We start from the raw sequence: 13,231 nt of genomic DNA, 5'->3' as shown, positions 1-13,231 counted from the left end.
GAAACCCCCACTGAGACTGGCCTAAAGAGGACGAGCACCACCGAGCCACCGAGCTGAGACCCAGGGCCTATTTGGTTCCTCTTGCTCCTCTAAAAATGTCCAACGAGTTGTATTGTATTGATCACATACAGCACGGGCCTTTGTCTAGTACTCCTACATGTATAAATGTTCTTTTATGTGTGATGGTCAATAAATGTCCTTGTGTTGTTGTATGTGATCAACAAATATTCTTGTATATGACCAATACAACTCGTTGCTTGATCCTATCCTGTTTCAATTATGACCTGCTTTAACACGCCGAAACCTAGGCTTCATTTTAAGCCCTGTTTGTTTCAATTTCAGAGCTTTTGGACCTCAACTTTGGGACTTTCCAAAAGCAAAAAGCTCTCACAAGCCAAAAACGCAAAAGCTTATTTTTTGAGGAGCTTATGGCTTTTAGCTTCTGGGAGCCTTTTGGCTCTTGGATGTTCCAAAAGGTGAGCTCCAAAAGCTCCCATGAAGCTTAAACAAACAGGGCCTAAAGGGATTTGCTTGCCCAGCAAACTCAAGTATACGCTCACAAAGTGTGAAATAAATAACCTCTGCCACAAAATTTCATCTTTGAATGGAAAATCGTGAGCTTTTGAACTCAAGATAGAAAGTGTTAAATTGGACCAGTCCACATTTTAGATATCTCATAATCCATTTTATCATTGTCTTAAAACCTTCTTCATTGCCCATTTTCCATTCACGAGAGCAATTGCCCATTTTATCATTGTCTTAAAACCTTCTTCATTGCCCATTTTATCATTGTCTTATATCCATGTTAGAGTGGATTGAGGAAACAAAATTAATACATATAAATTGAAGTGTATATAAATGCAGCCAAACAAAGTCGCTGGTGAGGTGGGCCGTAATGAACGTCGAGAGTGAGTCCGGTAGGTCGCTGCAGGCCTCCAGCTCGACCACGCGCCCAATGGTGACCTAGCTAGAGGCTTTTCCCCTAGTGATTAAAATTTGGGGTGGGCCCTAGCCCATATCCAGAGGGGGAGGGAAGGGGGCGGAGCTGGGCCTGGCACCCCCAACCTTCCCATAACTCCCATAATACACCCTATAGATTAGATGTTTAATTGTCTAATTAGCTAGTTAGTGGTATTATTTGTACTAAGATTTTTTATTCTTATTTCATATTAATCTCTGATATTTTCTTATACAAATAAAATCTAGATCTTTCTTCATATCTTTTAATTTTATTATGCCTATCAAACATTGTCCCCTACCATACACTCTAATTAGCTGGTTAATTGAAAATCAGCGTTTTCCTTGTTTAATCCTTCTGAATTTATCTCCAACAATGGGTCTATATTATTTAGCATTAGTCATCCTATTATCTTTTCTTATCTCCTATATTTCTATCATTATTCGTCTAAACTCTAAATGGTCATTTAGCCCATGTACTCAACTTTTAAACACTAACAATGGTATGGTGTTTCTGTTTAACCTTCTATTTAAATGACCAGTTTACCCATACGTCTTGTCTGAGGGTAAACGATATATAACTGATTGTTTGTCATTTGATGATAGGATCTAGTACTAATTAATTTTGCCTCCGTTTAACTACTTGTTTTTATTGTGATTCTTTTCCTGGCCAAAGAAATAGATTGATCAAGTGAAGGTTAGAGGCCTGAGACTAATTAAATTTCTCTTTATTTTTTTGTAGTTCTTCTGCTTTTTTGGTATCGCAACACAAACTTTTATTTTGGTGCTATGTACACCTTTGTCATATAATGTTTTGACACATGATTGTTCTTGGTTTGTACGGCTCCTTATGTTCAAACTCTAGCTCCGCCCCTGCCGATATCGCCACTCAAGAGGAGATAGGCAAGATGCTGGAGGATGTCGAACGGTGGCACATCGATGAACTTTGCGGTCGCGGTGGCGTCCTGATCTTTTCGGACCAGCTTGAGGACGCTTACGTCGAACCGGATCCTGAAGCGGTCGTCCATGAGATGTCCCAGCTGCTCCAACACCTTCCTATTGATGAACTTTGTGATCCCCACAGTTGGGTACTGTTAGCCGCCGTGCGCACGTAGTACCTCTTGTTGCTGCCTACGCTGCAGCTGTGGTTAGTAGGGTTTCCGTCCTTGTCGAGCAAACTGAATGTGCATCGTGCGTATACGTCGCGGTCCTCGGTGAAGAGCTCCTTGTAGACGGTGACATCGCACCTGATCGACCTTGAGGCAATCGCCACCACCCTTGACTCGACGAACCTGCAGGAAATTGCACGCCGAACGCCACATGAGTTTGTAGGACGCCTGCCCGTCCTGGTCGAGTATGCTGAACGTGTATCTTTCCTGGACACGCTCCCCTTCGGTGCAGTGAGTACTGCAGTGATGAGTACGTGCACCCAAATAGGAATTTGGCCGTATAACTCGACACAAATGCTGATTATGTTGAGGCGCCGGTCCATCTGATACCGATTCGTACTACGGCGATCAATAAAAATTAGGATCTGATTCTTATCCACTCCCCAATAATGACATTTTCTCATTTTCATTTCACCGAGAGAAATTTGAATTTTAAGTTTAAAATTTCACAAAAAAATTAACCATAATTAACCTTTTAAATAGTATCAAATAAGAAAATTTGACTATAAAGTTATAGATCTTGTCGAGCATCAATACAAATTTATTTAACATAGCGTGTGACCTAATCCCAGAGGTCCTTTGAAAAAATCACAAAATTCAAAAAATATAAGAATTATAAATGTATATATAATTGGACCACTACACTATTTTAAATAAAGAATTACATGATGTCATCAAACATTGTAATTTTGATATAAAGGTTACCATATGCCTACTTCATATGCAAAATAATTAATTTCTTTGTGTGGTACCTCATACTAGAGGTAGTCCTGCTAAAAAAATAAATTCTTTGCGTGCTACCTAATATAGGTTTTAAGAGGCTTCAATAGTGAAACTATTTTATTTTACCCCGGCCCGTTTGCTAGGAAACAACTCCAAACGAGTTCAAAGCTGGTGGAGAAGACCAGTGGACCTTACTAAAGGTTCGCAGTCCTTACCTAAGCCATCTAGAACAAGTTTTAGAGGCATCTAGAATTACAATCTCTTTTGAAAAAACAGTGTCTCTAAAAAGATTATGGCATCTGCTCCTGTAATTATAAAAAAATGTTGCACACATTTTGAAGCAGCCAATTAAGGTAATTATATTTTTGCCAATTAAGGTGGGACATTTAGTCCCGAAACCTTAGCCCCGGTTCCGTAGCCGAGACTAAAGGCCCTTACGGCCCGGGGCTAAAGCCGTTCCGTGTACTAGTGTAGGCCACCCAAGCTTGGACCCAGCCCTGATTACAGCCCAGTCCTCAAAGTACAGTCATCGTCATGGCGTCATCCATTCATTTCTTCCCTTCCTTGTGCTGCTCCACTGTTTATTCATCAAGGATGGACACGGCGATGCTGCGTCGATCATTCCGAAGCAGCGGAACCTAGCCAACTGAGCAACGCCAACATTGTGGCAAGGACCCAACATTGTTCCGTTGTATTATTTATGATAGAAGACTTGACAATTCTTTTTTATCGTCAAAGTTTATTTAAAACTTTGTCAAATTTATACAATGCTAAAGAAAATTGTAATCAAGAACACAGGTCGTGTGTGGCAATTGCCATGCTTAGCTATGAGCATTATATTTTGTATATTCTATATGTGTACATGCATATGTACATATTGGGTTTCAGTTTGTCTCGATCTTGTAGCATTTTTTCCATTCAGGGCTGATCAACTTCTCACCCAACTACATTGCAAGATTAGGTATGGTACTACAACAAAATCCGTTGATAAAGGCTTTGATACACATCAGCAAGTCATAACTTTAGATGAACATCATGTCTATAGAGTGGAATATTTATGATGTGGCAAAGCCTATAATATGTGTAAAGGTGAAGTGATGTCACTCCTCATGTATCAAAAAGTTTGAATAGAAAACAACACCTTTTCCTTGTACATAGTGGAAATTGTCTTCCATACGCAGACCATATAATCCAGTGAAATTGATAACTAAATGTCAAAATTGACTAGGTGCCATGTCATGTATAACTTATCTTTTATTTGGTAAAAGCCAGAATCTAAACAGATGTACATGAGCTCTCACTTATATAAATAGACCCCAAATTAGTACTTAATCCATCGCCCATAACATTTAGAGCAAATCAAAACATACCAAGTGAAACCAACTAGCAACGTCCTTGCAACAATGGCTACCAAACTATTTGCCCTCCTTGCGCTCCTTGCTCTTTCAGTGAGCGCTACAACTGCGGTTATTATTCCGCAGTGCTCATTTGCTCCTAATGCTATTACTCCACAGTTCCTCCCATCAGTTACTCCTTTTGGGTACGAACACCCAGCTGTGCAGGCCTACAGGCTACAGCAGGCACTTGCGGCGAGCATCTTACAACAACCAATTGCCCAATTGCAAGAGCAATCCTCAGCGCATCTAACCGTACAGACCATCGCAGCACAGCAGCAGCAGCAACAACTCTTCCAGCCAGCATTCAGTCCACTAGCCATGGCAAACCCTACTGCCTACTTGCAACAGCAGCTGCTTGCATCCAACCCACTTGTTCTGGCTAATGCTGCTGCATACCAGCAACAACAACAGCTGCAACAGGTTCTATCAGGGCTCACTCAACTAGCCGTGGTGAACTCTGCCGCCTACCTGCAACAACAACAGCTACTTGCATCCAACCCACCAGCTGCGGTCAATGCCGCTATATACCTACAACAACAACAGCTTCAACAGATCCTACCAGCGCTCAGTCAACTAACCATGGCGAACCCTGTCGCCTACTTGCAACAGCAACAGCCGCTTTCATTCAACCAACTCACTGTGGCGAACACCGCCGCATACCTGCAACAACAACAGTTGCTTCCAGTTAACCCACTGGTAGTTGCTAATCCATTGGTTGCCGCATTCTTGCAGCAGCAACAATCGTCGCCATTCAACCAGATATCTTTGATTAACCCTGCCTTACCGTGGCAGCAACCCATCATTGGAGGTGGCATCTTCTAGATTATATATGAGTTGTTGTACTCGATCGCAAAGCTCTCATACCGGCATGGACAACTTTCCTAAAATAATCAATATATTGGTTGAGATTTATCTAAGTCTATTTCTTAATTATGTTCTTCATATATAAAATCAAAAACATCATATCATAATTAAAGACATGCTTGGTTGATTTGTAGACAATTACACAATACTTCATCAATCCAAAGATGTGCTTGCCCGACCTCTTGAATGATCTTGCTTGGGTGTGTGCCTGTGTTTATAAGATAGGTGCAACTGTACACACTTGTAGTTGAGTACTTGCATCTATGATATGTTCTTTTGAGAAAGTGATAGACACATAGGCTTTGACCGTGGTTTGTCAAATTAGATGCACATATAACAATGCAAGAAAAACCTAATATAAGTTCATGAGCAAACCTATATGTGCGTCCAAAGTTGTTCATGCAAAGTCTTACCTCTTAATTATTGTTTTCAATAAATGTTCGATGCATATGCTTTGAACGAGATCCCAAATTGTGCCTGCCACCATAATACTGTAGACATATAACGAATCTTTAGAGCACATGTACTTAAGGACACCAATGTCATTAAACCAGTTGCACCGTATCGGTAACAGTTTTCATGTTTGTTACAACAAAGTATCGAACTTCTTGGCCAGAAATTTGTTATGATGAATATAAAGTTTAAATTATTATACCACTAATAAATTGAATAAAATTTTGTTGAGGGACACCACACTAGCGTGCAATTGGCTGCTCAACACGTTAGCTCATGTTTCTGCTAGCTAGCATAATCAAAGATGGGATCCTTGCCCATGGACACCACATCCACTAAAATAATATTTTGATTTAGGCTATCTAAATCCAAAAGTAAAGCCCCATGATTGAAGTGTGAACTGGTCACCGCCATCCTATAATTTTGTAGAGATCAAACTCCACCAAGAGTGCCTTTCTAACTCCTACTCCTTGCAATTTCCTTGTACTAGGTGTAGCTCAAAACACTAGAACCAACACATCCTCCACTCACATCTCCTACAACTAAAAAGACTAAAACAGGGACATTTTTTTGGTGCGGTTTTTGTTTCGTCAGCCTGCCTCGTCGCCCCTGCGATCTCCATCGTCTCATCCGCATCTCATATTAGGAAACACATATTTCCTTCTCTGCTTTCCTTCCTGCTCGCCATTCCTTCCATCATGCTCGTGTTTCTCTCCGTCCTGCAGCCTCCTGCTAGCGTTGGTCTCCCTCCTCTCGATCTCCGGTGGCCGAGCGACCGCGCCGGTAGCCACGCCCCTCGCGCCCCGCTACGTGCCCGCTCCCTCTGCCCGTGCCGAAGAAGACGTCGGTGGGCACGCCCTCGCCCCCGCTGCGCGCCCGATCCCGCTGCCCGCGCCGAACAAGACGCCGGTGGGCACGCCCCGCTGCCGGTAGCGGACTTTGGTGGACTCCGCGCGCCCGCTCCCGCTGCCCGCGCCGAAGAAGACGTCGGTGGGCACGCCCCGCTGTCGGCAGCGTACTCTGGTGGCCGGCCGTGCCCGCGCGGAGTCCGGTCGCCGCGCCCCGCTGCCGGCCGTGCGGCCGCCGGTGGCCACGCCCCTCGCCCCCGCCGCGCGCTCGCTCTTGCTGCCCGCGCCGAACAAGACGTCGGTGGCCACGCCCCGTGCCCCCGCCGTGCGGCCGCCGGTGGCGCCCACTGCCCTACCTGCGCCGCGCCCGCGCGGACTCTGGTGCCCGCGCCCTGCTGCCCGTGCTGCCACCCGCCGGTGGCCGCACCCCGCGCCCCCGCCGTGCGCCGGTTGCCCGAGCGACCGTGCCGGTGCCCGCTGCCTACACCGAGAATGCCGGTGGCCACTCCGGTGGCCGAGGAACTGCGACCTGCTGTGTCCCGCCGGTGGTCGCCCCCCGCTGCCCGCACGAACTCCGGTGACCGGCAGCGGAATCTCGGCACCTCCATCTCGAAGAGTTTTGCTGCGGTTCTTCATCGTCCCGTGCAGTCCCTCCTCTTCGCCGGCGTCAATGGCTACCGCCTCCTCGAATGGTTGGTTCTTCCAATACGTGCCCGGCTGCCCGCTCACCTGCCCCACATTTCCTTTCCTCTCCGCTCCTACTGTTTGGGTGCTGTAATCTGATTCCGGACAGGACTAACAACCTGCTCGATGTGTGCTTTTTTTTATTCTCCTACTAGACGACAGATTGCCATTCACGCAATAGAAGCGGCAAGGGTTAGCTTGGACCAATGAGGAGAACAACAGGATCCTGGTTTCAATTTCATCATGTGCTAAAATGATTTACATTTCTAGGATTGTGCATGGTGCTGATGGTGGCACATGTGCTTCTGCAGACCTGCTGAAGGAGATAGATGACTTCATGGTCCTAGGCATCACTTTTGTGGAATCGGTTAATACGATGAATTTGATATGAAATTGGTATGCTATTTTTAAATTTTTCTATTACATATTTTCGTATAAAGATGTGCATGTCTGCTGTAATCCTAAAGTTGGTAATAAACAAACATTAAATATTAAATAATTATATTTGTCTGATTCTTTGGTCTTAATTTATTTTCAGAGTTATCCTACATATGTTGATCTGTTTAAGTTGTATGGATAACCTTGGTTCATAGCCTATCTATATAGTCGTTCATAGGATGTCAGATTTAAATAACTTGTTTCCGTGAACTGCCAATGTATTTTCAAATTATTGCAGCTATATGAGGTTTCTGAAAGCTGACATGAAAGCAATGGATCTTAATGGTAGTGGAAAACTGAAAGACAATAACAAGGCACAACCAGTTCTCATAACAAAAAAACAATGTGATTCTGTTTCCTTGCTGCCTCTTTCCACGACTCACTTGTGAGGGAGAGCCACCTCAGGGACACCTTCGTGAGCGACGAGAAAAGTATGTTTGATATTTCGCCATGCCAAATTTTGGTGTTCCAATTAGACCTGTTAGAAAATTTTTATTTTTGTTGTGTGATATTGTCCTTTTTGGTATCGATGAAGTGACTGCTAAGATAGATGTGGAGGCGGCTAATAGTCACAAAGTCGATGAGGAGCTTCAGAGAGGTACTTCTCATGTGTTTGTTACTAGCTGTGTAAAAGTGTATTCTCATGTGTTTGTTACTAGAGTCTGGAGGCAAGCCGTGCTGAAAATTGAATCAGACAAGGAGGAGCACTCGGTGGAGAAGGCAAGCCGTGGCAATACTACTGTCGACTACTACTAAACTCTCTAAATTTTACAAAAAGCCATTGCATATGGTTATACTAGACGAGTGAGTGTTATTGTTTAGGTACTTGCATGCTAACTGAAGACTGTGTGGAGAGTGAGAGTTATAGTGTGTATCATTTTTTTGGCCATATAGATTTTTTATTCAATGAGCTCTTTTCTGAATAGCAAGGTTCTGCTCTCTAACTTCTCTGCTGGTGCTGACCACTGCAGCTTTGATTGTCCATCATATGGCTGCCGCACAGTTGCACACATGTCTATAAAGTAGAGTTGTGAGCCTACGACACCGCGCTCTTCGTGACTTTTAATTTCACAAACTTTACTTTTTGAATTAAATATTATTTTAATAACTTTATTTTTTAAATTAAATATTATTTTAATATTGCTATTTATTTTTTACAGTATTGTTATTTTATCGTGTGATCCATGTGTTTTTAGTACAAATTGTTAGTTATCCCGTAGCAACGCACGGGCACGCTACCTAGTGTCATATAAAAGTAGAAGGAATGTCTTATGACATCTGTATGAGCACCAATGGCAAAATTATATAGACTCATACAATTCCTTTGTAAATAAAAAAATAAACAGTGAAGAAATCCATGAAGAGTTTTACCCTTGCTTTGAATAGGTGTCAATTAAGTTAATTCTTTTTAAATATTTTTAGCTATACTGGATTTCCTTAGCCCCAAATGGGTGCCTAAACCTAGCGATTAAGCTTACTATTCCAATGTTCTCGATATTCTATGGGACGAGATTCAACTTGCGTGTAGTGAAAACAAAGATCCCTTTACGGTGACTTTGAGGAATTAAATATGTGTTCCCATGGCACATTGTTCTAGCAAAAAAACAATATGGAGTGTGTTTGTCATGGAATACTTCAAGTTTGGATGTTGTAGTTTTTTATAAAAAATCAATGCTAACCTCTTCTTAGTCTCTTTTTTCTTGAGTTTTTGTAGCATTGCTGAGAAAGGTTTGCATTAATGATCATGTTGTCTTCCTTCTCAAATCAATCTATGCCTTTGAGCCCTAACTTATGTTTCAGATAGCTAGGAAGGTGGCCATGGTCCTCTTCATATGTATATTGAAGGTTAGACTCTGATTGTAGCTAGTGGAAGGCATAAAAGTTGCATAAAATTTGTCATTCTCCATTCTACATGGAAACAAGTTAACTTTAACATTAGTAAAATCTAGATACACATCTATTTGAATCAAGAGCTAGAGTTCAACATATACTCTCTAGTTTTTTGCATGCTCTAGCTTTTCCCTAAATTAATTTTCCCTAACTTTGACATACTTCCTAGAAACTTTGTATCAAAATTTTTGAACATCAAGTTTGATTTCTTGTATTATTTAGGATAGAACTCATTACTTAGTCATTTTTGTCGCCAATATTAGGTTTAGACAATACTCCCTCTACCTATTCGAGAGTCATCTTACCGAAAAAAAATCTTCAAGAATTGGAGTCATCTAAGCTAGGGATCACTATTTTCACCTTTTGCCAAGCACATGCGGCTCCTCTCACTGGTCTAATTAATTCAACCATCTGCATGCAGCTCCTTTTATTGGCCAAATTAATTTCTCCTTGGTCACTGCATACGACCCTAAAATGACTTTGATAAATGGATGGATGGAGTACTAAAGTAAATTGTAATTAAGAACATTAACTGTGTGGCAACTGCCATGTTTAGCTATAAGCATTCCATTTGTACACTCTATTTGTGTGCATGTGTATCACCCGATTTTAAGAATACAACTAGATACACACTATATGTAAGCCCAGGAAGTCAAATCTCTGATATAGTTATAAATAAGGGTAATATCAGAAGACAAATGATTAATATATAACGTACTTAGTATAAAAGATATAACCTTAGATAGCAAATAGCGGAAAGACACTGTTCTTTGAGCGATCCAATTTCACAGGGACAACTGACTAGTTGATCACAAGCCTAAACTCATTATGGTAATCCACATTCTAATCTGGTTCTGATGTCCATTCTGAGGTGTGGTGAAATAGCAAGAGTGAGCACATACCGTACTCAACAATTATAGCAAGGAGACATGTGGCTCAATAAGCTGACACTGGTTAAACTACGGTTAGCCTTTAGTTGTATATCATGTTTAATGAGTAGTAGCATCAAGGTAGCAAATATTCCCATAACCACATGATCAATCTAAACATAATTAATGTAAGGCATAAACGATAAATAAATGAGCAACTTAACATAACAAGAATCATCATCTTTAAAGTAGATGTCCCCAAAGCCGCTTGTGTCCGTGAGTACGGCTAATATATCAATTTATTAAACTCAGCAGAGATTTACATGTTTACCCATGAGCCATGATTTACCCTTTTGCCTGAGGTGGCACCCTCTTGACCCACTACCAAAGAAGGTCGGCAGAGTTCACTATATAGTCTTTGAAAGGTTCGTCTAACAAGTTAGGGCCTCTAGAATTCCAATCGGCAAACAGATGTAGACCTCCCAACCCATGCTCGCCACGTTGTAGGCCAAGGAGGCGCCCGCCCACACTACCACGCCTACCAATCCGCATGTCTAGCTATCACGCCCTCCTTGCCCATCACGTGAATGTCAAGATTGTTTCACCATATTATTTATGACAGAGGACTTGATAATTTTTTCTTGTAATCAAAGTTTAATTAAAACTTTGTCAAATTTACACAATACTAAAGCAATTGTAATCAAGAACACAGGGAGTGCGTGTGATAATAGCTATAAGCATTCTAATTTGTACATTCTATTTGTGTGCATACATCTGTACATACTGGGATTTCAATTTGTCTTGATCTTGTAGCATTTTTCAATCATTGATGAACAACTTCATCTAACTACGTTGCAAGACAAATAGTACAGTAGTACAACAAAGTCCTTTGATAAAGGCTTTGATATACATGAGCAAGTCATAACTTTACTTGCACATCATGTCTGTAAAGTGGAACATTTCTGATGTGGCTAAGGCTATAACATGTGTAAAGGTGAAGTGATGTCACTCCTCATTTATCGAAAAGTTCCAATAGAAAATGACAACTTTTCCTTGTAAGTAGTGGAAATTGTCTTTCCTACACAGACCATATAATCCAATAAAATTGATAACTAAATGTCAAAATCGACTAGGTGCCATGTCATCTATAGTTTATCTGTTGTTCGGCAAAAGCCAAAATCTAAACAGATATCTATGAGCTCTCACTCATATAAATAGGCCCCAAATCAGTAGTTAAACCATCGCCCATAACATTGAGAGGAATTAGAAAAATACCAAGTGAAACGAACTAGCAACGTCCTTCCAACAATGGCTACCAAGATATTCGCCCTCCTTGCGCTCCATGCTCTTTTAGTGAGCGGTACAACTGCGGCCATTATTCCACAGTGCTCACTTGCTCCTAATGCTATTATTCCACAGTTCATCCCACCTGTTACTGCTTTAGGGAATGAACACCTAGCTGTGCAGGCCTATGGCCTACAGCAGGTGCTTTCGGCGAGCATCTTACAACAACCAATTGCCCAATTGCAGCAGCAATCCTTGGCCCATCTAACCGTACAGACCATCACAGCGCAGCAGCAGCAGCAACAACAACAACAACAACAACAACAACAGTTCTTGTCATCACTCAGTGCACTAGCCGTGGCGAACCAGGCCGCCTACTTGCAACAACAGCTGCTTACATCCAACCCACATTCTCTGGCTAATGCTGCTGCATACCAGCAACAACAACAGTTGCAACTAGCCATGGCGAATCCAACCGCCTACGTACAACAACAACTGCTTCTATCCAACCCACAGGCTGCCACCAATGCCGCTACATACCTACAACAACAACAATTTCAACAGATCTTACCGGCGCTCAGTCAACTAGCCATGGCAAACCCTACCGCTTACTTGCAACAGCAACAGTTGCTTCCAATCAACCAACTGGCTCTGGCAAACACTGACGCATACTTGCAACAACAACAGCTGCTTCCGGTTAATCCACTGGTAGTTGCCAATCCATTAGTTGCCGCCTTCCTACAGCAACAACAATTGTCGTCATTCAACCAGATATCTTTGGTTAACCCTGCCTTGTCGTGGCAGCAACCCATCATTGGTGGTGCCATCTTCTAGATTACATATGAGTTGTTGTACTTGATAACAAAGCTCTCATACCGGCATGGGCAACTTTCCTAAAATAATCAATATATTGGTTGAGATTTATTTGTCTATTTCGTAATTATGTTCTTCATATATGCGATTGAAAACATCACATCATAATTAAAGACACATGCTTGGTTAATTTGTGGACAATAACATAATACTTCATCAATCTAAAGATGTGCCTGCCCGACCTGAATATTCTAACTTGGGTGTGTGTGTTTTTATACGATAGATGCACTATTGGAATCGCGCGCTTTGCCTAGTGTCTAGGGCACTCGGCAAACGGTAAAAAAAAACACTCGGCAAACCGTTTGCTGGGTGCCACACTCGGAAAGCGGAGACAGCAACAAAAATAACGGCAAAGCAAAACATAGTCAAATCAGATGCATGTATACCAAGCAAAACATAGTATAAGTTCAGGAGCAAACCTATATGTGCGTCTAAAGTTATTCATCTAAAGTTTTACCTCTTAATTAGTATTTTCAGTAAATATTTGGTGCATATGTTTTTAACTAGAACCCATTGTGCATGCCACCATAATACTGTACTCCATCCATACCCATAAAACAAGTCGTTTTGGACAAGGTTTAGGTCAGCCATTAGGAATATAAATCATGAATAACTTTTAAGTTATTGAGTTTAAAAATATGAAAACCATATGAATAGATTTGTCTTGAAAAATACCACTTTTTGATAAAAAATTTTATAAAAACAAGAAGTCAAAGTTAGACTTTGGAGACCGTACCATTGTCCAAAACGACTTGTTTTATGGGTATAATCGAGGGAGTAGA

General features: G+C 41.7%; 2 protein-coding genes and 1 long non-coding RNA gene across 7 annotated transcripts; all 3 read left to right on the top strand.

Moving 5' to 3' along the window:
• On the top strand, positions 4,173 to 5,163 carry LOC8068297 (kafirin PSKR2-like). The gene has a single exon (XM_002451085.2). It carries the CDS (start codon positions 4,253 to 4,255, stop codon positions 5,066 to 5,068), a length of 816 nt encoding a protein of 271 aa, XP_002451130.1. The 5' UTR covers positions 4,173 to 4,252; the 3' UTR covers positions 5,069 to 5,163.
• LOC110435544 lies at positions 6,838 to 8,443 on the top strand. 5 transcript variants are annotated; one of them, XR_002453269.1, is made up of 4 exons: positions 6,839 to 7,103; positions 7,251 to 7,324; positions 7,407 to 7,964; positions 8,069 to 8,443. It is a non-coding gene; the product is annotated as an uncharacterized LOC110435544 (long non-coding RNA). The 5 variants fall into 5 exon arrangements; XR_002453266.1 differs by having other exon boundaries at positions 7,251 to 7,964; XR_002453268.1 differs by having other exon boundaries at positions 6,840 to 7,324.
• Positions 11,537 to 12,508, top strand: LOC8068296 (kafirin PGK1). Its single transcript, XM_002451084.2, has one exon. It carries the CDS (start codon positions 11,601 to 11,603, stop codon positions 12,408 to 12,410), a length of 810 nt encoding a protein of 269 aa, XP_002451129.1. The 5' UTR covers positions 11,537 to 11,600; the 3' UTR covers positions 12,411 to 12,508.

The sequence above is a fragment of the Sorghum bicolor genome, chromosome 5 (genome assembly GCF_000003195.3).
Source record: "Sorghum bicolor cultivar BTx623 chromosome 5, Sorghum_bicolor_NCBIv3, whole genome shotgun sequence".
Taxonomy (NCBI): domain Eukaryota; kingdom Viridiplantae; phylum Streptophyta; class Magnoliopsida; order Poales; family Poaceae; genus Sorghum; species Sorghum bicolor.
The sequence above is the reverse complement of the archived record's forward strand: the minus strand, read 5'-3'. Positions and strand labels throughout refer to the sequence as shown.